Source organism: Megalops cyprinoides, chromosome 13 (genome assembly GCF_013368585.1).
Source record: "Megalops cyprinoides isolate fMegCyp1 chromosome 13, fMegCyp1.pri, whole genome shotgun sequence".
NCBI lineage: Eukaryota > Metazoa > Chordata > Actinopteri > Elopiformes > Megalopidae > Megalops > Megalops cyprinoides.
In genome coordinates, this window is record NC_050595.1 from 1,883,958 (window position 1) to 1,909,224 (window position 25,267).

The 25,267-nt window shown below is 48.2% G+C and overlaps 2 protein-coding genes across 3 annotated transcripts; one reads left to right on the forward strand and one right to left on the reverse strand.

Moving 5' to 3' along the window:
- Nucleotides 1-1,068: 1,068 nt before the first annotated feature.
- LOC118787659 (nuclear factor 7, ovary-like) lies at nt 1,069-2,808 on the reverse strand. Its single transcript, XM_036543206.1, has 4 exons — nt 2,674-2,808; nt 2,214-2,305; nt 1,836-1,960; nt 1,069-1,641 (listed from the first exon to the last, which is right to left on the reverse strand). Exons 1-4 carry the CDS (start codon nt 2,779-2,781, stop codon nt 1,133-1,135), a joined length of 834 nt encoding a protein of 277 aa, XP_036399099.1. The 5' UTR covers nt 2,782-2,808; the 3' UTR covers nt 1,069-1,132.
- Nucleotides 2,809-5,692: 2,884 nt separating this feature from the next.
- pskh1 (protein serine kinase H1) lies at nt 5,693-24,432 on the forward strand. 2 transcript variants are annotated; one of them, XM_036543639.1, is made up of 3 exons: nt 5,693-5,756; nt 16,289-17,437; nt 24,076-24,432. In XM_036543639.1, exons 2-3 carry the CDS (start codon nt 16,487-16,489, stop codon nt 24,391-24,393), a joined length of 1,269 nt encoding a protein of 422 aa, XP_036399532.1. In that variant the 5' UTR covers nt 5,693-5,756; nt 16,289-16,486; the 3' UTR covers nt 24,394-24,432. The 2 variants fall into 2 exon arrangements, with proteins under 2 accessions (XP_036399532.1, XP_036399531.1); XM_036543638.1 differs by lacking the exon at nt 5,693-5,756 and adding an exon at nt 14,651-14,986.
- The last annotated feature ends 835 nt before the right edge of the window (nt 24,433-25,267 follow it).

Here is a 25,267-nt window from a genome sequence, read left to right on the forward strand (position 1 = left end):
ATGTTTTATTTTATTATGACTCCCACATTTACCACTGATTTTTCACTGTTGTTACCAAAATGAAGACGGATTGTTTCATAATCTTATCAAGAAAAAAGTAGAATTGTTAACACACATACTTACTTTTAAATAGATAATCTTACAATGAGAAAATAAGCTTCCATCGAACCCCCCCAACCCCACACACATGAGCTCACACACACACAAGCACACACACACACACACACACACACAAGCACACACACACACACACACACACACACACAGCAGAACCACAGGGCTGATGGAAATGCTAGGGAAGATTAGGTTTCAGGGTTGCCAGATGTGTCAGATTACGGTGGTGGGTTATTGATCCAGTCAGTGCAGGCAGCGAGGGGCTGGGGAGGTAATTCCTTGGCGCCCCATGTGTGTGTGGGTAGAGGCTGGGGTGGGGGGTGGATTGCAGTCTGACCTTTGAGAATCATGAAGTTTCTGTAAGTGAGTCTGTCTCTGTATGTGTCTGTGGGTTTATGTTAGTAGTGTAGTGTGGTTTTGTAGTTCTGTGTGTGTGTGTGCGTGCAGCAGATAAGGGTCATATGTATTGTACATCTCACTAAGATGGAGGACACACCTACTTTTCTACACAGATAGGAAACCAATGGGGGAGCAACAGGGCTGTGTTAAAATTAATAAACTGCACTCTTCCAATCAACAGACACTGGATGACTTTATTGATTTTCAGCAACATTGCAATTAATTACAAATCTCAGATTTGGTAAAGTATTCAGATATTACAATTAGAAACAACCAAAAAAAGGCACTTGGATTTTTATTGATTGTACATAGGAATATTTTTAAAGACATGGATTCATGTCAATCAAAGTAATATACATAAAGTATCAATGATTTCTGAAAGGTTAGCTGAGGCATAGCCCTGGAGACAAAATGTGAAGCACCTACAAGCTTACTCTACTGATTTTATCTTTGGTGAAAATACTGACAAATGCATCATATCCTTTACTTTCATTTAGTAATATGTAATTATAACGTATGACAAATTTAAAGCCACCGGCCCTGCTGTTTGGGAGCTTTTACACTTTAGGACACAAGAGGTTCAGCAGCACTTTCCTGGGTGAACGCCCCAAAATCTACCTCAGTAGCAGCACACAGTCAAGGGGTCCCCATTCTCCCCCTTAAAATAAAAGCCAGGATTGAAGTAGACAAAAAGGGACTTGTCTGTGTCATATGCAGTGGAGTGGATGAGAGACATGTTGTCCGCATTATAAAAAGAGATTCGCTTTCTCTCACAGTCGAGGAAAGTCCCGATCTTCTTAGGTCTGACCGGGAGGTTGAGAGGGATTTCTTTTTGCGTTTTAACCCTATGTTTGCCGAACCTCCCATTCAGCCTGCAGATGGCCTGTTTGCTGCTGCTGAGCTGAGCGTCCAGCCCCAGGCTCCAGTGCGACTTCTCCCCCACCGTCACCTCCCAGTAATGCTGCCCTGATCTGAAGCTCTCCTGGCTCCAGGTGTGGGACATGGAGAATTCCGGAGCTTCCCCAAGCCCCCACAGTGTCCTGGAATTCAGTTCTACGTGTCTGACGCTATCAGCTGACACTTTCAAAAGCGGGTCATGAAGGTCCTCCAAAGTCACACATGTGAGAACTAACACATAAATAAAATAGAATAAAACAAGAAAAGACAAAAACCATAAGTATTTAATGCATTAAAGTTATGATGTTATCATTAATTGATAACAATGAACAAACATGTCTGAATGTTATATATTATGAATTCACAGGAAGATGTTGGTAAGCGTTTGGTTGGACGGACCATAAACACAGCAGATCAGAGCTCACCTGGTTTGATCACTTGCAGCATCTCCTTCCACACGAAAAGCTGCAGGTGGCTGTCATACGGCCCCAGGGAGGGGGAGTGCGGGGAGTGAGGTGTCACACAGAGGCCTTTCGCCTCAGACTTAAACCTGTGGGAAAAAGCAAATACCAGCATTTCAACAGGGTAGGACCTATAAACAGCAGACAGAATTTCCCTCCTTGGTAAAAAATATCCATCTTAGGTCAGTTTAATCATTCTGATACAGCCAAAAAGTGTTACACCAGGTCAATGAATGTATATTTAGGAAAATCACAGGTTTTGAAACGTAGGCTAATCGCTGATCTGTGAGGGATATCACAGGATACGGCAGACCAGCTCAGGAGAGTGAGCTGAACACTCACTCATCATTTGCTGCCTGGCCCCTCGGTCCTCTTGCTCTACCACCTCGGTTCCTCAGTTCCTCAACTGCAGAGGAACCCTTGCTGATCCACCACTGCACACAGAAAAACAGAAAGTGGCTCATTCAGACAGAGAACTGCAGGTGATCTTACTGGCAAACTGTCAGCCAACCAGGTCTGCTCTCATAAGGAGCTCTCGGTGAAGGAAGTGCCAAAGACCACTCCGCAGAGACAGAGAAAGCCTGAACACTTCCATCCAGGCTCAAGCATCAGAGTCAGAGTGAAAACACACACCCCGCCTCTTCCCCTGCACCAACAGCGACAGCGAGGATAAAGTATTCATCACTCTCAGACGATTTTTAAAAGGAGACGTGCATGTTACAGGACAGCGGCAGGGTTTGCAGGCCTGTGGCGTTTTCCCCAGACCAGCCCCTGGTGCCCCTCACACCTGTCACCTTCTCACCTGTTGGAAGCGGTCAGACTCGCTGATGTGCAGCGCTGACCGCAGCATCTGTTCTCTCTCCCGCCGGGCCGTGAGCGCCTGCGTCATCACCGCCAGACCTCCCTGCATGGGAGTCAGAGCTCTCTTCTCCTCCCGCGCCGCCTCCTCCTTCAGCACCCGCTCCCTCTCTTGCAGGAAACGCTGAAGCTCTGCAAACTTCGCCGTGATCTGGCCCATCAGCAAGGTGGACCTCTCCTACAGTTACAGAGCAGTTATAACAGGCAAGCGGACTTCTCCCACAGTTATAGAGCAGTTATAGCAGCCAGGTGGGCCTCTCCTATAGTTATAGAGCAGTTATAACATCTTGGTGGGCTTCTCTTACAGTTATAGAGCATTTATAACAAGCGGGTGGACTTCTCCCACAGTTACAGAGCAGTTATGGCAGCCAGGTGGGCCTCTCCTATAGTTACAGAGCAGTTATAACAGGCCAGTGGACTTTGCCTACAATTGTAGAGCAGTTATAACAGGCAGATAGACCTCTGCTGTAGTTATAAAGCAATTGTATATAGAAGGAATGTGACTGAGTACAGCAAAAACGGCTTGTTGATATGCAAGGCAAAGTAATGACAGGGTTCAGGGAATGTGGGCGTGCGTCTCACTTTGGTCTTCCTTATCTCATCACTCTGCTGGGCGATCAGGTGAGTCAGAGCAGCGTTGTCCTCAGACAGGAACTCCAAAGCCTTTTCCAATTCAGCCTGCAAAACAGATGAAAACATATCAAACCTGAGCGTGACTCCAGCTCTTCCTCTGAGCTGTACCAATTACCACCTCCCACTACACCCTCAGTGGAGTGACTGCAGCTTAAAGCCTTTCATAATGTGACTAGCGGGCGGAGAGACAGGGGCTTACTAAAATACAGGGGGTGTTATCTGCCCCTGCCCCCCAATGAGGCAATGGCTAACTGACTGACACTTGAAAGAGTTACCCTCTGACGTTTATTTACTTATTTTATCTCTTCATAATATTGCCTCAATAAGTTCTGCAGGTTTTTTAATGTAGAAAATGAAAATAACTGTTACGGGAAGCAAAGGTTACACTCTGAAACGGCATTCTTTAACCCTTTTCCCTCCCTTCTTTTGGAAATGGGTTGAAGAAAGTAATTCCTGCCACTGACAGAAATGACCCAAAGCAGGCCTGTCCACTCAGACAAGGACAGGCAAACTGTGACTGAGAGCTGTGTTTATTGTGCGCAGTCAGTAGAAGAGGGTAGTGCAGGTGGCCATAGGTCATGCTCACCCTGCTGATCGCCGCTGCCTCGCTGATGGGCTTGCATTTGTGATCCCGGTGCGTGTTTCCGTCGCGGCAGACCACGCAGATCAGCTGTCGGTCTGTCTCGCAGAATAGCTTCATCTTTTCCTGGTGCTCGGGACAGTTGCACAGGTTCAGCTCCGTTTGCAGTCTGTCGGCCATGTTCCGCAGAGTTCGGTTTGTGCGGAACTCTCCGTGTGCAAACGTCGCTCGGCATTCCGGGCAGTGCGGGCTCAGATTTTTTTCGCATTGCCTGATGCACCGGCGACAGAAGGTGTGATCACACGGCAGGCTGACCGGATCACTGAAGAGATCGAAACACACGGCGCAGTAAAGTTCTCTGAACAAGCCGGACGCAGCCATCGCGACCTCTCTCTTCTCTTCGGCTCTCTAGGTTACTTTCATTTTCTGTTCTGGGACACAGATAACAAAGAGAACGTTCAAAGAGCGGAAATTTCCACACGCAACGCCCTTGGCGAAACTCCTGCCCGCAAGCGCTCCCTCACCTCACTCCTGGATTCCCCTCCTGCCCTCCATAACAGTTATTTTCATTTTCTGTATTACTAACCCGCACAACTTGTTTATGATCACACAATGTATTTGTTCTTTTTTATTTTACGGCCACGTAATAGTTTTTTCAAGCTTTTCAAGTGTCAGCCAATCGACCTTTACCCCACGCTTGACTTGGGTTCAGTTTAATTATTTCTAAGCAAATAAAGCCTTTTACTACTGACTCTTTGAGGGGAGTAAGAAAGCTTGTAGGATCCGGTGCATGCACTGGAAAATGTACATGGAAAACATTGACGTTACACTGCCGATATAATTGCGCAAACCCAGCTCGCGGGTATTTCAGACGCAATCCACGGCAATCTGACGCGTGCCGCGGGCAACAGCGCGAGCGCAACGCACTGTAAAGCTCGCGCTTCCATTTCATTTAGTACCTTGAGCGCGCGCTGGAAAATTGTCATGGTAACTCGTCTGCGCTCGTTGAGCGCCGGAGATAATGTAGGATTGGAGGAATATCATTATATCACGGTACGTGTCACCGTGCCTTTGAAGAGATACTTACATGAGTGGAACCGCAACCCACAGTTTTTATGTTTATTAAAATGGACATAAATGTGCAATCTGTAATATTTTTATCAACGCAAACAATGGTTCCTGGTGAATGGATCAGCGCGTTTTTACTGTGAACCAGTTCCCCTGCAGACTTCTTACCATTATCTTATATTAGTCATTATCCATCTAGACACGGACCCAACGGCCAGAGACCTAATCTTCCCTCTGTGTTGTTAATCGAATGCAGCACAGTGCCCTAGGTGAGTGTGTTTTGTGCGTGTAGTGAACCTGTAGTGAACCATGGTTATATAGCGTGGTCTGAGCCAGGGGGCTGTGTGTGTGGCATTCTCCTCACCCTGGGGAACACCAGCAGGGCCAACGTCCCCCTGGTGCGAATCTCCCACCCAGGGTAATTCCTTTCCTGTTGGGCAACAGCTTCCCTCACTGTATGGGGCAACTCTCCCTCTGTGGGGCAAGTCCCCCAGCCTCCCACAGGTGGTGCTTGTGTGACTGCCGGGTTGAACTTTACTACGTCAGAAGGTTCATCTTGTCTTTCTTTTCAAAACACTGGGGAAAACAGAACAGTGGAACAGAAATGTGATAAGGACAACATTGAACACAGTGGAGACAAGTTGCATAAAGGACATTTTCAGCGGATTGATTTATTTCCAGCAGAAAAGTCGTCCAGTCGTCAGTAGAAGCCATGCCCTGTGCAACTCTCTGTCTTCGCAGGCCAGGTAAGTCACAGTGACTCATCACACCTGTACACATGCATAGTTCTGCTCCTTATGGGCGGGGTTATGTGAGGGCTTTGTTTATGTGGCGGTGTTGCTCGGCAGCACGGTTGTTACCTGAGTGGGAACGACCGTAAGCAGAGACATAACCACGTGCCGGCTTTGCTCACCGCACCCGGGCCTTTCCCTCGTCCCCGAGGCAGCAGATGCTCCTTCTGTGCTGTGCGGTTAATATTCGGAGCAGTCATGTGTCTGGGCTCTCCAGAGCTAATTGGGTTTGCCTGTTTTAGCTGTTGAAGGAGCACTAAGTAACATGAAGATGGGAAAACACATCACCGTCCCTGCCAACCACCCCCCCCCCCCCCCCCCCCCCCCCGCCCCACTGCGTCAGCTCTGTTACTGTGACTTTATTCTTTCCCCCGTCCCTTTGTCTTTCTTTCCCTCCTGTCTTAAAATGGACCTTTTCTTCTCTGTATTCATTCTTTCTCTCCTGCTTGAGGTCTTTTTTTCTGTCTGTGATTAATGAGGATCCAGCTCAGTCTGTAAGGAATCTGGGGCATAGTGACAGGATCAGGCCGCGCTCTGATTGGCTGTGAGCCCGAATGGAGTCTGGATCGGGTCTGCTGGAGTCTGGAGCTGTGCTCCAGGGCTGTGTGCCGAGGGGCAAAAGACAGCTCAGAGAGGATATCAATTTTCTGGGATAACCAGGCCCTTTCTGCCCCATCCACTGATCCTGGGTAACCCAACCCCACCGCGGTTTCGCATCCCGAATGTTAATCGGAACGGTGGAAACTGATCCAGGGTCAGCTCATGGGATTGGAATAAACTGAGCAGTTTGGGAATGGCAGCCCTCATGGCCGTAGCCCCAGACGGTCACCGTCACACACTGCACACCAGCTGTCCTTTGGATGGCAGAGCGGGCGTCACTGTCGACACGTTCTGCCTCGGTCCCTGCGACGTCACCCCCTCCGCAGAACACAAATCACAGGTGGTCCAGACAGCGATTCCGTTTTTCACTACGGCCCGGCCCAGTGTAGCGCGAGTCCCCGGAACTGCCCCAGAGTGGCACAGATACAAGACACGGGAGCGAAGGGATTTATCGAGCAGCACTTCCATGGAAGCCATAAACAGGCGGTCAGCGGGGGGGATAAATGTGTGTATGTGTGTGTGTGTGTGTGAGTGTGAGTCTGCGTGTGTGTGGTGGTGGTGGGGGGGGGGGGTCAGCCTCTTGTTCATTATGTGGACTGTTGGGCGGGGGGGGAGTATTAGTGTGTGTGTGTGTGTGTGTGTGTGTGTGTGTGTGTGGGGGGGGTGGGGGGTGGGGGGGGGGCTTGTCGTAAAGCTCTGATTAATTTGCCTCTGCTTTCGTAATGAAATTCCCAGTGGAGGTGGGAATGGTCCGCAAAGGGTCCCCATGGAAATCATATTTCCTTCTGCTCTGATTATTAAAGCCAGTGCTTCGACTGGGATCCCTCCACATTCGGAGGAGATGAAAATAATCCGGCTGAGAGAGGGGGAAAAAGAGAGAGAGAGAGAAACAGAGGGAGGGAGAGAGAGTTGGAGATACAGAGAGAGAGAGAGAGAGAAAGACAGACAGAGAGAAAGACAGAGAGAGTGAGAGGTTTGATTGACCATCCAGAGACACAAGGAGATTAGTAACAGCGCAGCATAAAAAGCCAAAGTTGATCTGCACGTGTTTCCTGGGTAACAGAAGCACAGATATGATTACAATACCCCTGATTACTTTAACAGCACTGTGATATTACAAAAAATGATGTCACCTGATCTGTTTATATTTATGTTAAATACATACTGTATAGACAAGGGCGTAGGTTTGGCCTCAACATTGGTAGGGACAGAACAACCAAGGGCACATCGGAATTATCTAATATGACTTCACTCCAAAGATAACGCAAACGAGTTCACTCAAATATTGGTAGGAACAATTCTGTCCTCCCAAATCATAGGTAGGGACATGTCCCTACCGTCCATATGCAAACCTACGCGCTTGCATATAGATAATGGTGATTACTGTTTTTATTAGGCAGACTCCTTACATATGTATTATGTTTCATTGCTCCTGTTCCACAAAGTGTATTTGCATAAGATATGCTGTAATATAATCAAGCTAATACAAAAAAATCTCAATAAGTGACAGAGATCTGTACATATGTGTGCATATGTGCACGCATAATGTTCATCTTCTTTGTTAATTTATTTTTTGTCGTTATAAATGCTTTGGCAATGCAGATATAATCTTGAAATTGAATTATAATAAAAATCTGAAGGACATGGAGTGAGGAAAGCAGAAAGAAAAGGAAAAAGGGATGGGGCAGGGAGGCAGGAAGAGAGAGAGAGAGAGAAAGGTGGTGTCTAATTTCACACATACATCCACTGACACCAAAAGCAGAACAGGGGACTAAAAATACCAGCAGAGTTCAATGATTGTGGGTTTTATGGGTGCAGTGAGGATGATCCATTTCCCCCTCCTGATAGCTGCCTTCCGAGAAAGCCCTCCTCCTTCAAGGAGTTAAACACTCGTGAAACAAAGATGGAACCTTGTCTTTCAGCAAAAAAAAAGCATCAGTGGAGAGCAGCCACTTTGAAGCTGTACGTAAAGCAGCCTGCTTCACAAAAGCAGTTCCGAGGAGGGAGACGCTGAATGAGCTGTGGTCGTTCCACGAACCTGCGGCTATTTTCAGTTCACCGTTTGTGAGAAGAATGACGGTGCTGGATGTGGCCATTCTCCAAGCCACTCTGAGCACGGTCAAAAGAAACGTCAGGTGTTTCATTTCCTACGGTACAGAGACTGCTAACCGCAAGTGATGTCACGACTTCGAACCTGAGCTTAAACGGCCCCCCTCCCTGAATGCCTGCGCCGTTTGCTGGATGTGGAAGTTTCGGAAAATGACACCTCACACTGTACCTGCCAGTCTCGCCCCCCCCCCCCCCCCCACACCCTCGCCCCGTCTGGGAGAGCAAGGGTGCAGGATGGAAATAGCAGCACGCTGAAATAAGCCTGGAGTTTTAGGGACATCTGACAGGCGACATCTCACTCCTGTTCCTGTTCTGCAGCTTCCTGTCCCCTGCGTTACGCATCCACAGGGTCCGGAGAGAGGAAAGAGCAGCGTGATATCTGAGGCGCAGAGACAGGGGTGCTTGTGTTTGCTCCAGTAGGGCTAGTTTTTTCTCTCCTCCTTTCCAATAAATAATGCACAGCAGTCAGCACATTTGGATTTAATGAATGGTCCTGACCTTTATAAGTGTGGAAAGAAAGTCAGAGGGAGAGGGAGAAGTAAGAGAGAGAGAGAGAGAAAGTATATGAGAGGGCAAATGAGAAAGTGCAGGAAATTAGAGAGCCTGTAGAGCTGGGTGAGGGGAACGCTGGGGGTGCGCACGGAGAGATTTAAAAAGAGTCATCGCCATGGAGACATCACCATGGCGACCTCAGGCCTGTTATGGAGAAGGGTCTGGATGATTGGCAGGGGACAGTTCACCACAACCCAAGCCTCCTGATGTCACCTGTCCTGAGAAGTCTGACAGGTGAAGGGGGAAGTCACCTATCCAGGGTAGCTCTGACACCTGAAGAACACCAGAGTGTGAGAATGTCTCACAATGTGCCACAGTTCTGCTCTGGTCTGGAATCCATCAAAATCATAAGCACTTATTAACAGAAGCCGTGTCCACACCTGTGTTAGTGATAAAGCCGAGCACAGGCCCAATTTCTGTTGCTAATCCATCATTGTGCCTTTGTTACCATGAAATCTTACTGGAGATTCAACCTCAGGCTGGACACTCATAAGGCCGCTGATACTGAAATATTAAAGGCATACGGTACATGTGTCAGGGAACAGCTGGAAAGTGCAGCACACAGACAGCAGGTGATTCATGCACTTTGCCAGCTGCAAAGAGACTGAGGGAGAGAGAGGGGTCAAAGGGATTGGAAGACAGAGGGATGTAGGACCTGGCAATGGACAGGACCCTGAGGAAAGTGAACTCAGATCAGCAGAAACCTAACCCAAAATTACTTTCAAATGCAGCCATTCCGACCGAACCACCTCCCTATCTCCACACCCCACATCTCTCTCACCCACAACCCCCCTCAGAGCTACATCACTCTTACACCCCCCCCCCCAACATTCCTGCACCCAATCACCTCAGACCTCAGTCACTCTCACACAGAGGCACGCCCCCACCCACTCCTCCCCATCACCCAGCCAGAGAAACACAATAAATATGAATCAGATCCAGCAATGAGCTGACTTATTGCCCTGCAGTAACTGGTTCACCAGAGATACAGAGCCAGCTTTCAGTGCTCAGTCAGTCCCCTAAAAACCAGACAGTGTCCTCTGTCTCTCTCTCTGTCTCTTTCTTGCTCTTGCTCCAAATATCTTTTACTGTCTCCTGCTGCAACAATATCCCTTTCTGTCTTGTTCCAAATATTTCTGTTGATCTGTCTCTCTCTTTCACAATCTCTGTCTTTCTTTCTCTGAATATCTCGCTAAGACCTCTAAATATATCTCTCCTTCACTGTGTCTTTCTTTCTGCTTCTGTGTTCACCTCCCTCTTTTTCTCTCTGCCTTTCACAGAGGGCTGTTTGTCTTAGTTCCCTTTACTGGAAATAAGAACATCATCTGGCAGTGGGGTTGAGAACAGTAGTTCCTTTGAAGATGGGGGTGAGGGGTTCTGTCCTGTTGTGCAAGGTTTAGTATGAACCAATGGCAGCTGTGGAGAGGGTCATTAGTTAGCTTTGGCTGCCATGTAATCAATTGAAACCCACTTAGTTACAGAGCGAGAGGAAGGAGGAGTATTCTGATACAATCAAATTGCTGACATGGTATTTTCATTTCTCAGTGGACAGAAATGTTCTCTGAAGAGAATAATTTACATTTGAAGGACCACAACAAATAATGTGTCTGGGATTGGTCAGCGCTAACCTTTAGCGCACTGCACCCCCTGTGTGAAATGTGGTACAGTCCTTATTGCCCTTATTGCCATTTGCAACAGTCTGAAATTCACTGTTGTCACAGTCAGTCATTCGGCTGCTGGATGGCAGCTCACTTTATGTGCTTTATGTTTGTCAGACCCTAACGTCAAACCCTGGAAACCTCTGTGATTGGCTGGTTGCATAGTGATGCTCTCCACCTATGCTCTCCACCCTTATCCACATCATTTAGACAGAAGCCCACCTGAGTGCCGTCACCTGTATACCTGGGCGTGCCACTTGGGCAGAAGGCCGAGGTGAGCTCAGGGCTGGTTACACACCTCCACACCTGTTCACTGGTGTGAATACACGCACACACCTGCGCTGCACCTGTGACCTACACAGACCCTGAGGGAGACTCCTCCCCTCCCTACCCCGGCAGCAGGACCCTACAGGGGACAGAGCTGCAGCCAGTCCATTACCAGAGAGCCACAACTCCCAGAGATTAAACACACCGGATTAAGGGGTTTACCTTATTCTCACGCAACATCGTCATAAATGTGTTCCAACATCGCTCGCACATGCACACACAGCCTCAAACACCATCACCACACAAATCAAACAGAGGCAGAGAGGCACAGGGCTCCATTAGCCCAGCAGCAGACATTTTGAGTGTCTGGCAGACAGATGTGGGCGGGGTCAGGGGTCAGATGATGGCTGATATCCTCAGGAAGTCGGGGGCTGGATGGTAACTCAATCAAACAGAAACAAAACACTGGGATTAAACCAGGCCACAGCAGGAAGCAGGGACACAAACAAGTGTCCCTCCACCACCTGTGCTGCCCTAACAGCTGGATTGCCGACACACTCTGCTGTTGAAGGCCTCTCCTGGCTAAATACCCCGTCCTTCCCCTGAGTTTAATCCCCTTAATGCGGGGTTTTGTTGTATTTAAAGGAGACATGCTTCTTCGTAATCTGCATATTTTTTCATTAGATGCTCTCTGGAAATCCCAACTTGCAGGGTGTATTAATGGTTACGTGTTGGAGTGCACGGAGGCGGGTTGGGTGTGAGAGGGTAGGGCTGCGGGGGGGGGGGGGGGGGGATTACTGTAGTCCAAGCTGGTTAATACGCAGGGCTGAGGTAGGACGCCTCTGGTGATATCTAATCTCTCTCTCCGCTCCTCTCGTTCCCTCCAGATTGTTGTATTTATTTTTTCCCGGCTCCGGTCACCTCTGACCCAATGAACGGACACATCTGACATGTGATCCAGAGTGTTTGGATCCGAGCGCCAAATATGGACACAGGCAGGGTGGCCTGAAACAGCATCTGCATACACAACTGTGATTCATTTCAGCCAATATATTTTTTATAGCTTTAAAAACTGGAGGAACCGGAGTCAGACCTGAGATAAAGCCATTGGTGAAACGGACCTGAAGTGATACTTAATCTGAGCTGAAGGCGTTTATGTGAAGATGCAGCTGAAGTGGTGCTGAATTTGTGTTTTATTAGGAGCTTTTATTAGGACAGAAGTTTTTATTAGGACAGTGGTTTCAGAAATGATCCTGCACAAGATCTTTGAGTTTAACGGACATGCTGTGGCTCTGGGATCATTCTGGTGCAGACCGCTTGCCCTCTTCCCTGTCCGGTGCACTGTGCTCATGTGACGTCCCCCTGCACCTGTGCCAAAACCACCTGATCTGAGAGTGCAACCTGGCTTTTTCATAATGTTGCTGTGATATAACAGGACTGCAATGACTCTGCTGTAACTTTGATTTGTGAACATCAACATCCACAACAGGAATAAAAAGAATTACATCACTCCAACTGACACAGGGAAGGCTGCAGGACATGACTGTAAATTTTTAAGTCAAACATTAAAAATGCACAGATTCCAGGGCTGTTGTGGGGCTACTTAGCTTCTGTTTTAGGGATGGGGGTGTGGAAGATAATGTATGTTCTCAGGGTATATCTGTCTGTGACATCAGGCTCTGTGACCAGTGAATTGTGGGACACAAGTTTCAGTCTGACAGTTTGCTGTGACCGACTCCAAACTTTTCCTCTATCCTTCTGTCTCCTACTCTATTTGTCTCTCTCTTCTTATATCCATCTCTGATTCTCCCCCCCTCTCCCTCCTGCCCCCCCCCCCTCCCTTCTGCTTTTTTTTTTTTTTTTTTTTTTTTACTGTCAGTCTCTGTGTCTCTTGAACATTGCCCTCCCCTTTGGTTATCTCTTTGTCTCTAATTCTCTCTCTTCCTCAGATGATCATCTCTGTTGGCAACAGCAAAATTGTCTCATAGACTTCTGTTGTTGCATGGAGGTTTTTTTTTAGGATTTATATTTTCATAAAACTCACATTAGCGTTTGGTGTAATTTAGCATATTTTCATGGCAACTGTCAGCATGAATTCACTGTAAAACAGGCGACAATGTTAAACCCAATATTTGCCATCATTACTTTGTCTAAAGCAATGCTCATTCCACCTCTCTCTCTTTCTCTCTGTCATTTTCTGAGGGGATTAACTGAAAGTGGTTATGAAACAAAAAATACTTTGATTAAAGACTAAAGCAGGTTGACATCACTCTGACTGATGTCAAAAATATTCTTTGTGGGGGGAAAAAGTTTAAATAAATGGCATAATAATTTTCAGCAATGTAAGCAATGCTGTGATTTTTCACACATACAAATATCAACAATATAATAAGTATTTGCTCTTTTATTTGATGGTTGAACTTTTCTCTGTGGCATAAATCGTGTTTATGAGGAGGAAAACAATCAGCAAGTATAATTTAATTCTCTGGGTTGAAGATTGTCTGAGCATAATATTGTACACGCTGTCTCATACGGCAGTAGGAGGGGGAAGCGGGTAGTGACATTATCCATCATAAATACATACATCGCGATTTCATTTTTACACACACACACACACACACACACACACACACACACACACACACACAAAGCATCGAATCAGAATGATCTCCCTTACAAACCCCTCCGTATAAATAAGATATTTTAGATTCCACATATTCTCAACGGTAAAGACATTACACAAAATACATTTCCCCCCTCTGGTTATGTCTAACGTTACGTAGACCGAGGCAGAGGTTTTTTTTAAAGAGTCCGTTTGATCTCTGGATCACGCCCCCATCGGTCGGGCCGAAGTGAGGGTAGCGGCAAGGCCCCACTAAATATTATGAGACTTCTCTGTGAAGAAAATATTAAAGTAGGCTATTGCTGATCGAGTTATTTGTAGCAAGTAACAACCCTTTACAGCTGGCTCCGAACTCCGATGTCTGTTGTGACAATGTTGTCACCTTCCTGTGACTAACCCTAAAATAAAATACTTGCAAAACAGCTTTCCGCAGAAGATAGGACAAGCTTTTTAAATGCATTTTGCTGAACTGTCTTCAGCATGGCAGACGGAGATGCTTGGGTGTAACTTGTACTTCTTTCAGTTTGAATTCGAGCAGCTTCCCTGTCACCTGCTCTGGACACATGTGCAGGAAGCCATCAGCAGGGGCATGGCGCCCTCCAACGGCTGCCTCTGGTCATTCAATGTGAAAATAAATAACTTTCTCTGAACATGTTCGCACTTTTCCTTTGAAGAAGCGAGAACCTTAGGCCTATTTGCTGAACGTTCATGGAATAAAGATTATACTTTACCCTAAATAAATGCACTAAATTAGAAGTACCGGAGCACGCCACTCGTTCGCTTCCCAAATACGCTTTCCCCAAATTTTGGCAAAACTTTGACTAAACCTGACGCCATTTCGGATCTATTTAAGGTCGGTCTTTTCTAATGGAAAAGACTGACCCTGGAGCCAAAATGGCAGCATATGTTTGCAAGGAAAAAAGTGTCGGCAAGGAGCGTCGCTCGGTATCCAGGATGTGAGCTCACAACCAGTCGGTGTGGGTCTGTTTCTGTGTTAGAAAAAAAGCCGAGGTCCTCCCAAAAAAAGTTGTGCTGAAAAAAGGTGGACCATCGCAAAAACAGTTTCGGAGCAAGTCAACAAGAACCTGAAACACAGATTATTGTGCAATGTCGGAGTTTGGTCGTGATTGTCACACTCATCTCTGCAGCTTGTTCAGAATGCTATTATTTTTAAAGTAAAAGTAGACGGAAGGAGAAATAGTCACCAACTAACTGGATTAAAGTTATAAAAAAAATCTGAAGTAAAAAATGGAGAGATCTGCTGGAAGTGGGGTGAGGAGGCTGGCGCTCGCAACTGCAGGAATCTGCCTTTGTTATTCGCTGCACCGTATCTAGCGACTTTAGCCAGCTAACATCCATTATAACTACGAGAAGCGGTGAGTTTTGCTTTATTTTTAAGTAATATGATTTAAGACTGAATGGTATTATTGAGATCGTAGTGCTGCTAGCCAGCTAGTGAACTTGAGTTGCGATAAGACGTTTGGGAATGCGGGATTCGCTTTTCACTCATGTTTTCTGGAAGAAAACGAAAGAGGTAGTTATCTTGGTAACAAAAAGCGTCTTGGTGGTTTAAACAAACGTAAATGTTAGTAATACGTATCCGAACAAGCCGTGTTTAATGTTTGGTCAACTTTTTTTGGAAGGGTAAGAATCAAATGTCTGTAACTTTGCTAGCTACATGGCTAGCTAGCCGCACGGCCTTGCAGAAGTCTAAAGTTAGTTAGCTGTCTAAGGCTAATTAGCCTAGCTGTTTCCCTAAGGGTTTTTCTGCTGTGTGTAGTAGCTTACTGGCTAACAGTGCATCGTAGTATAAAATTATTATTTTTTTATTTTCAGTGGTAGTTAGCTAGCAAGCCAGTTACGCCCGTTCTGTATGTTTTCCATTTTAACTAGCTCGCTAGTTTAGCTGGGCCGCTGACATTTGACATTTAAGGTCATGTGAGTTTTAAAGTTATAGTGAAGCTTGTAACTTGTATATTCTTTCGAAAAACTAATACTTATTGTGCACGGCCATTTCAACGGCTCGGTTCAGGTAGCATTAGCTGTGTGCTGTATGGTAAGCGATGGACTGGGAGTCTGTTACCTACTCATGCTGAACGTGAAAATTTTAGTTGTAGTTTTAATTTGAGACTAACAACTAACAAAATCGATATAAGATATTACAAATGCGAAATCTTATCGTTCTGAAGCGGTCCTGTTGCATATTCGCTACGCAGCCATGTGTAACTTTCTCCACGTTTTGTGCTCTGACAGTGTAATTAAGATGATGTCGAAGTTCTTAGAGAGCAAGCAAAGGTGTCATACAAATTCCTAAATGAGATATAATAATTCAGCAAGCTAGCAAATCGGGTGGATTACTGATGTTGTCAGAGACAGCTGTCACAGGCATTGTAGTTGGCACGTATTAGCTTTTCAATGTGACAGATTTCCTGGCATCATAAATGAGGCCCCCCCTTTGGGCCACCTGTGGGGCACGCCCACTTCATAAACAGAAGCATATCACAGGTGGCATATTTGTGAGATATTCATTGACACAGTTGCATTTTTTGGGGGGGTAATAGGGGTATGCAGGTTTATTATGGTAAGGATGACTGAAAAGGACTTTCAGTGGAGAGTTGTTTCATGTTCTCTTGCCTGTTTGAATACCATTTTATAACCACTTGCGCTTGTTTTTGCAGGGGGTTTCTACATTTGCAAATCTCCCCCCCCCTCCTCTCTCTGGGAAGTGGATTCTCACTGTGGTGGTTTGGTGGTCGGCAGTGACCGGGTCAGACGGGGTGTTGGGGGTTTTTTTTGGGGCGTGGCCAGCGCGCGGGGGTCTGACGCCGCGCGGGCGATGACGATGGTCTGTGGCGTCCGGGCGGCAGGATCGTGACATGATGGGCTGTGGGACGAGCAAGGTGCTCCCCGAGCCGCCCGCGGAGGTCCAGCTCGACCTGGTCAAGAAGGTGGAGGCCCACATGAGCCAGCACACTGACCCGTACAGGCACTTCATCCGGGACGGGGGCGGGGCCAGCAAAACGGGCGGGGAGAAGACGGCCCCGGCCTCGCCCTCTCCCCAGGCCCCGCCCCCTCCCGGCAGCCCCCCCGACCCCGCCGACCCCCGGCGCAGCAAGGCGGCCAAGTACCGGGCCAAGTTCGACCCGCGGGTGACAGCCAAGTACGACATCAAGGCACTGATCGGGCGGGGCAGCTTCAGCCGGGTGGTGCGGGTGGAGCACAAGAGCACGCGGCAGCCCTACGCCATCAAGATGATCGAGACGCGCTGCCAGGAGGGCCGGGAGGTGTGCGAGTCGGAGCTGAACGTGCTGCGCCGTGTTCGCCACACCAACATCATCCAGCTGATGGAGGTGTTCGAGACGGCCGAGCGCGTGTACATGGTGATGGAGCTGGCCACGGGCGGCGAGCTGTTCGACCGCATCATCGCCCGCGGCTCCTTCACCGAGCGCGACGCCACGCGCGTCCTGCAGATGGTGCTGGACGGCGTCAAGTACCTGCACACGCTGGGCATCACGCACCGCGACCTCAAGCCCGAGAACCTGCTGTACTACCATCCCGGAGCTGACTCTAAGATCATGATCACCGACTTCGGCCTGGCCAGCACTCGCAAGAAGGGCAACGAGTGCCTGATGAAGACCACCTGCGGCACGCCGGAGTACATCGCCCCCGAGATCCTGGTGCGCAAGCCCTACACCAACGCCGTGGACATGTGGGCGCTGGGCGTCATCTCCTACATCCTGCTCAGCGGCACCATGCCCTTCGAGGACGAGAACCGCACGCGTCTCTACCGGCAGATCCTCAAGGGGAAGTACAGCTTCTCCGGAGAGGTGAGGGCTCGCTGCATCTCTCTGCTTCTCTCCCTCTCTTTTCCTTTCTTCTTTCTCTCCTCACTTCTTCTCTTTTCCTTTTGTCTTTCTCGCCTCGCTTCGTCTCTGCTTCTCTTATTCTCCCTCTTTGACTTTATTTTCTCAAAGTGCTGACGCACCCCCCCCCCCCCCCCCCCCCACCACCCCCTGCCCCCAGCCGTGTCTGCACAGGAAAGCAGATGTTTTTGGTTGCTTTTTTTCCTTCTCTGTATTCCCAGGGAAGCAAAAAAATGTCTCACATTTTCAAATGTTTATCAGATTTTGAGTGTTTGATTTGTTCACTTATTCACGCCGTGTTTTCTCTGCTGAAGCCAGTGAGAATACTCCCCTCTTTGATATAGGTGCTCTTGAACGTTTGACTCTTTGGTGTTTGTGCACGGGGTGGTGGTGGTGGTGGTGGTGGGGGGGGTTTTGGGAGAAGAGCAGCGAGAGGGCATGCGTAATATGAGATGGCTCTGGGCTTGCTGTTTGTGTGTGTGTTTTTGTGTGTGTGCTTGCCAGTCTGAATGTGAGAATGTGTCTGTCTGTTTGTGGTGTGTGTATGTATGTGTATTTGTCTGTTTTTATGTGTGTGTCTGTGTATATGTTTGTCAGTGTGTGTGCGTGTGTGTGCGTGTGTGTGGCTGTGTGCGAGTGAGTATGTGAGTGTGTGTGTGTGTGCGTGTGTGTGGCTGTGTGCGAGTGAGTATGTGAGTGTGTGCGTGTGTGTGTGTGCGTGTGTGTGTGTGTGTGTGTGGCTGTGTGCGAGTGAGTATGTGAGTGTGTATATGTTTGTCAGTGTGTGTGTGGCTGTGTGCGAGTGAGTATGTGAGTGTGTGTGTGTGTGTGCGTGTGTGTGGCTGTGTGCGAGTGAGTATGTGAGTGTGTTTTTATTTTCATTGGAAATGGAATCTGGAAGTTTCAGAACACAGAAGTGCCAAACTTTCCCAGAACCCCCTGCATATGCCGCAGGGAGTCGGTTCCCATTACCCAGCCTTACCCAGTGTCTGCGTACGGTAACCATGGCGTCAGACGCAGAGAGACCAGGCCCTCGGTGTCCCCTGCTGCGACCTGCCCGTCCGGCCGGCGGGGGTCAGCTACCTGTGTTTGCAGAGCGGTTATCTCCTCACTGCACTGCCCTGCTGCTCACCCTCTGAATGCAGGCCAGCGAGAGTGTGTGTGAGGGTTTGTGTGTGTGTGTGAGGGTGAGCGTGTGTGTGTGTGAGCGTGTGTGTGTGAGCGTGTGTGTGTGAGCGTGTGAGAGGGAGCGTGTGAGAGGGAGCGTGTGAGAGGGAGCGTGTGAGAGGGAGCGTGTGAGAGGGAGCGTGTGAGAGAGAGCGTGAGTGTGTGAGCGTGGGTGTGTGTGTGTGTGTGTGTGTGTGTGTGTGTGTGTGTGTGTGTGTGAGCGTGTGAGAGAGAGAGCGTGAGTGTGTGAGCGTGAGAGAGAGAGAGCATGTGTGTGTGATTGTGTGTGTGTGATTGTGAGTGTGGTGTCCCTGCAACGCCTGCACTTCTCTCTCTGTTTAACACAGGCTGCGGGCAGCGCTGAGGAAGCCGTCTGAGGTCCTTCCAAACCAAACAGGCCAGTAATAGTCAGATTAGTGCTGTACAGACGATAAGGAGGCAAAACAAACAGAAACATGCATCGGAAACATGCGTCCGCTGCTGCGTGTGTGCGAGCAGAGTTTGGTACTGCGGTAAGCGCTGTGTCAGGAGGCATGTGCCGCTGTCATACCTGCCTGAGTGGGGGACACCAGGAGTCACCTCTCCTCACCTGTGACACTGGTGGATATCGCCTTTAAAAAAACAGGGGTAGTGACAGATGTGTCTGTGTACCAGCTCAAGTGGTGTGTTTGTGTGTGTCCCTGTATCTCTGCGTGTTCCAAGTATATGTGTGTGTCCTGTCTGTGTGTGTGTGTGCATGCACATGCATGTTTGTATCTGTGTGTGTATGAAGGGAAAGGCAGGAAATCTTTGCGTGGCTTGTGTGCCACTAGGGGGGGTTGTACTCACTGACTGAGGGGGGGGGGGAGTGCGCTGCTGCCGGTAAGGACAGCCCACAGGAGGGCACCCAGCACGGAGGGGTCAAACAGCGCTCACATCCACTACAGTCTCTCACTGCAGGTCATTCATACAGCGAGGACGCACTCAGAGCTGGGCTCACAGCGGAAACCGGACTGAGCGTTTCAAAAAGGCTGTGTGTTTTCCTCTTTTCTCATTGCATAAAAACATTTTCTCACAGGCCCCAGAGAGGGTAGATTTGAGATTGTACTCGCCAAGAACTGGTGTTTCAAGAGTTTTTTTTTTTTTTTTTTTTAAAGGGTAAACCACAACAGGTTGAAGTTCAGGTTTAAGCCTCAGTAGCAAGGGAGTAGTTAGAGATGAGGATGTGACCACAAGTTTGGAAAATTCCTGTAAGCCGTAGAACAGGATGAAAACTGCTTATGTATTGTACATTTACATTTACATTTATTTATTTAGCTGACGCTTTTATCCAAAGCGACATACAAAAGTGCATATAGTAAGTATAGCGACAGTACGGGGACAGGATGTGTACAGTTCTCAGCTGAGAAGAAAGTCTGTTTGAGGACGCCGTACTAGTTAATTTATACAATTACAGGGTAAAGGGCAACTAACAAGATACTGTAAGCTCAGGAAACAGTTCTGGGGTGTGAAGATGCTGCCATTCTGAGACACATTTCAAGGATCTACCTTTAGATTCAACCAGTGGCTGAACCTTCTGGGGCTCCCGGGGTAAAATATACAGATAGTTAGACCTTGTATAACTCCAGTTCTACGTAAATTATGACTCAGTGCATGCAGATCTGCGTTCTCTCACACTGTTAGGCCGGAAAATTAATAATGTCGTTGACTGCAGGGTTATCCAGGGTTCTTACTAATTCATGAATATTGATGAGAATGAGTGCAACTTTTTTTCCAGTTACAGACGTTTTTATACCGATGCCAGAGATTCATAAGGGATATCAAGGTCAAATGTGATTAGAATAGGCTGATGCTGGGAGCTGTGGGTAGTCAGTAGCACTGAGCAGAATGGGGTATCTTGCAAGCATGAGTAGGCTAACTCTGGCTGTAGGTTTGCCTGGTTGGGGGGTTGTGTATGGTGGTGAGAAACAGTGTGTTATTTTCACCTGAAAAAGCCACACCCACCTGCTATACTGTATAAATGGTGTGCTGTCTGATGTAGCTCTGTGGCATAACCCTTTTATCAGATGTGAGTTTTGGAGTTGTGCAGGCTAAGGACATCTGCTAAGCTACTTGGTATTAATAATAATAATCTGAGACCTTTAGATGAGATGGTAATGTTCCCTTTTCTTCCTAGTTAGCTAGAGGAGTGGGTTGTGGGTAGTCAGTTTTCCGCAGGGCTCTTGTAATTTCAAAAGTGATTTTCAGTCATTAGAATGGTTCATTCGCAACATGAAAAGGTTCCACTGGAACATGAACTTCAGTAACTGAGTGAATTTGAAGAGAAAATTTTGACAGTAAGGGTTACGTAAAAGTTACTGCTTAAGTGTTAGAAAATCCCACATGGGGCATTCACTTGCATTCATGTCTGAACTCCTTTCTACCCATAATGCACTGGTTCTGAGAGCGATATCATTTTCAGTGGTAACAGCTGGAAGGTTTCCCTCCTCCTGTGCCTTCAGTTCTATGGTAAAGTCTCTGACGCAGCTCTGTCTGTGATACATGGATTGATGATGTCATAATGCTTGGCAGGGAGTGCAGTGTGATTGGTTCTGTGTGGTCAATGGCACACGTGGTGTGAAAAAGCAGTTTTTCAGGTATGTTGTGGTCACAGAAAGGTTATCCACAGGTGTGTTGGAGTCATAGGAAGGTTAGCCACAGGTGTGTTGGAGTCATAGGAAGGTTAGCCACAGGTGTGTTGGAGTCATAGGAAGGTGAAGGTGTCGGATACTCATATAGCTGTCAGTCAGTGTTGGCCAGAACATATTTGTGTTTTTGAGGAATTTCCTAGCCTGCAGGCATTTTACCTTTGGCTGGTGAGGTTTCTTTTGTCTGTATGTAACTGGGACAACACTTGCTCATGTGCATACACACACACACACACACACACACACACACACACACACACACACACACGCACGCCATGTGGGTCTGTGTGCTTTGGGCCATCATCGTACATCACCGTAAAGCCCTCACCTGTGTTACAGGTTATAGCAGGGTACCTGTGTCCCATTATTATCGGAATGATTGAGAAATTCTGATCCAGTGAATCAGACTTGATTTGCTCCGGCGGATGGTCAGAAAGCGCTGAACTTACAGCGCAGAGCGTTCTCCCGAGGGAATGAAAGAGAAAGAAGGTAAAACCCAGGGCCAGCGCGGCAAAGTGGACCATTACTCCCTTTTCGTGGGAGAGGGCGGCCTGGAGACTCCAGATTTAATGATTAACATTGTTTTTATAATGGTGGCTGCAGTTTACTCCACAGCTAAAGGGAGCTAATGCGGTTAAAATGCTGTGCTCCGTGTCCTGACCGTCCCCAGGGACAGGCAAACCCACAAAGTAACATGACGCGCTTTAGTGCTTCTTTCATATTAACACGGGTGCTTGTCTGTGACATTAGATTAAAATAAAATTGCCGTCGCCTCACTTCTAACTGAAAGCAGCCGTGTATCAGAAACAGGAACGAGTTAAAGTGAAATCCTCAGCGCAGAGAGTGTTTCAGAGGAAGAAGGCGAGAGTGTGTGAGCTCAGACACACAGGAGAGGGGGGTAACGGCAGGACTGCTCTCCTGTCAGGGGTTTGCGCTAGGCTGTGACCTGTGACCTGTGAGGGTCGCGACCCCTCCCTGTGGTCAGAGGGGCGCTTCCCGGCAGCATGGTCACCCCCTCTTCCGGGCTCGGTGCGGTGCAGTGCTTCTGCTCTGAGTCAGAGACAGCGGACTCACGCCCCCCCGCCCCCCCGCGGCACTGGCCTTTGTCCTGCCGCTACGCCTCCCTGGAGCTCAGCGCCCTGACGGAGCACGGCCCCTGGGCGGAGCTGTAGGGAGCAGCGAAGGAGTGACCTTTCAGCTGCTGCCAAACACCCGCTCTCACTCCCTCTGTCCTCCCCCTCCCTCTCTCCCTCCCCCAGTCTGTGGGTCAGAGGGACACTCTTTCCATCCCTGTTCTCTCAGGATATCTCTGGTTTTGTCACATGACTTTGACCACAGCGGGTGTCTCCATCTCCCTCTGCTGGACACAGTTGGTACTCCCGGTTCTGCTTACATAAAGCTGGCTTCTCACTGTTGCCTGGACACAGAAGGTCACACACCTGTTGTGATACACGCAGTAGAAAATTACTGACAATCCCTAACCAGAGAGTCACTGAGGCGCAAGGAATCGCACTGAAACGGAAACTCTCGCCAGTGTTTGTGACTGTGGAGTGGTTTTCACCAGACGGCTTTGATGAACTGTTACAGTGCTGGTGTGAAGTTCTCGCCACAGCGGTTTCTCCGTCGCTGAATGTGCCTGCATATAAAAGCGTGAAAAAACACCCAGTGAAAATGGAGAAGTGTAGTACTCAGCACAGAGGCTGCTCTCGGGGGGCGGTCTGCTGTTATAACCTCAATCTCGGCAGCAGAAAACCAAAACCCCTACTGTTCCCACACTCACCCTCTCAAATAATGCAAGCAATGAACATCAGGTGTGCCGGGCTGTGTGTGTGTGTGTGTGTGTGTGTGTGTGTGAGAGAGAAAGAGATTCCTTTTTGTTCTTCCTGAATGAAATTTTGTCTTTTAGAAAATTAAATCACCCTGGTTAGAATTACATATTTATATAATTTAATGTGTTTGGCTGTCCGTATAGTATGGATGAGAGCGCGTTAGAGTAGTGTGGCATCGTGATAAGGCATCGTAACGGGAAAGTTGCTGGTTCAGTCCCATGAGGCACTGCTGTGGTACGCTTGGGCAAGGTACTGCCTTCAGTAAATATTCAGCTGTATAAATGGGTAAAATTGTTAGCTGCACTGGAAGAGAGTGACTGCTAAATGACAACAGTGAAATGAAAGGAAATGTAATGAAATGTAATGCAATGTAATGAAATGTAATGCAGTGTAATGAAATGTAATGTACTACAGGAACAGCAAGAATGCCTGAACAGCGGTACTAACACTAAGCCACTTACTGCTATGGTGGCCTTCATGCTGATAGGTGGTGCTATAACATAAGCCTGTAACAGTTTTACAGTGTGAGGATAATCCTGAAGAGCAGCATGAAGTTGCCTCAGAACACAGGCCTGTAAGAGTGGTCTGTGAAAGCAGCGTAGCTGCTCCCTCCCTGGGGGCTGGAGCGGTCTTACTCAGCACTGTCTGCTAAGAGCATCTGCTAAGTGAAGGCAATGTTCCGTGGATACATTACCTTACATTGTCATTTAGCAGGCTCTCTTATCCAGAGCGACTTACATAGGTCACAGTTTTTTATCTGTTTATACAGCTGGGTATTTATGGAGGCAGTAGTGGGCTAAGTAATTTTCCCAGGTAGGTACAGCGGCAGTGCCCCAGCAGGGATTTGAATCGGCAACCTTTCGGTTACAAACCTTGCTCGTGTGCCACACGGCCTGGTGTGCTGCTGTAGAGTGACAGTGATTTTCCCCCTCTCTCCCAGCCCTGGCCAAACGTGTCCAACCTGGCGAAGGACTTCATCGAGCGCGTGCTGACGGTGGACCCCAGCTCGCGGCTGACGGCGGGCCAGGCGCTGAAGCATCCCTGGATTGTCAGCATGGCGGCCACGTCCTCCATGAAGAACCTGCACCGCTCCATTTCCCAAAACCTCCTGAAGAGGGCGTCCTCACGCTGCCACAGCACCAAGTCCGCCCAGTCCACGCGCTCCAGCCGCTCCACCAAGTCCAACAAGTCGCGGCGCGCCAGAGAGCGCGAACTGAGAGAGCTCAACCGACGCTACCAGCAGCAGTACAACGGCTGAGAGCGTGCCTGCCTCTCCTCCCGGCCCACACACACACACACACCCCTTTGGTCTGTCGTTTCTCTGCGTCCGTGTCTCTCTCCTCTTCCTGTTCCTTCCTTTCCTTTATTTATTTATTGTTTTTGTTGCTGGTGTCACATTGTTTGTATTTTTTTTTTTTTTCAGTTAGCATTACTAGAAGTTACTCAGAGCCTTATGGCTGGAAGGGTCTGTTGAACAGAATGCTGGGTAATGAAGTTTTATGAAGGACTGATAAAAGAAGGTGTAGTCTGTTCCTTGGATGTTTTCTACAACCTTGCTGTGAAATGAGATGGTGCAAGAAAGGCAGGTGAATGTGAAGGTGAAGGGAAAGCTGCAGCAGGCATTTGAAAGGCTGTCCGGTTGAGAAAATCTGGGAGAAATCTCAGCGTATTTATAACGGCCAAATTCACGTTTTGATTTTGAAGTTAGTTTCAACTCACCTAATCACCAAATGTTTGGTGAAGGCCGACTCATGCCATTTTTGGGTAAAAATGAAGTTATTTTTCCTGTATATTGTTTTGAAGGTTATACAGGGCTGTCTCCCTACAGTGTCTGTATTTGTGACTGATAGCTCAGTCTCGATGCGACTTCCTCAGCTGGAGTGAAGAGGCCAAACTCTCTCCCTGTGACCATCACTCCTGTGCCATTGCTCCGCCCCCACCAGTGGCCCCGGCCCTGTTACCACTCATTTTCCCATAAAATCCGCTGTTCACTTGGCTCACGTGTTCTCCATGGTGACAGCCAGTGACATCATCTATGCTAGCTGATGCACTGCAGGCGTTTGCCTGTCTGCAGTGACCTCTGACCCCACCCCTGCTTCCCAGGCGCACTGACATCCGATGCCCTTCCGCTT

Coding starts and splice junctions, on each gene's coding strand:
- LOC118787659 (XM_036543206.1), bottom strand. CDS start 2,781: ATGCAGGGAGGTCTGGCGGTGATGACGCAGGCGCTCACGGCCCGGCGG. Junction 2,306..2,673: donor AGTCTGACCGCTTCCAACAG/GTGAGAAGGTGA, acceptor TTCTGTGTGCAG/TGGTGGATCAGCAAGGGTTC. Junction 1,961..2,213: donor GGCCAGGCAGCAAATGATGA/GTGAGTGTTCAG, acceptor TTTTTCCCACAG/GTTTAAGTCTGAGGCGAAAG.
- pskh1 (XM_036543639.1), top strand. CDS start 16,487: ATGATGGGCTGTGGGACGAGCAAGGTGCTCCCCGAGCCGCCCGCGGAG. Junction 17,438..24,075: donor AGTACAGCTTCTCCGGAGAG/GTGAGGGCTCGC, acceptor CCTCTCTCCCAG/CCCTGGCCAAACGTGTCCAA.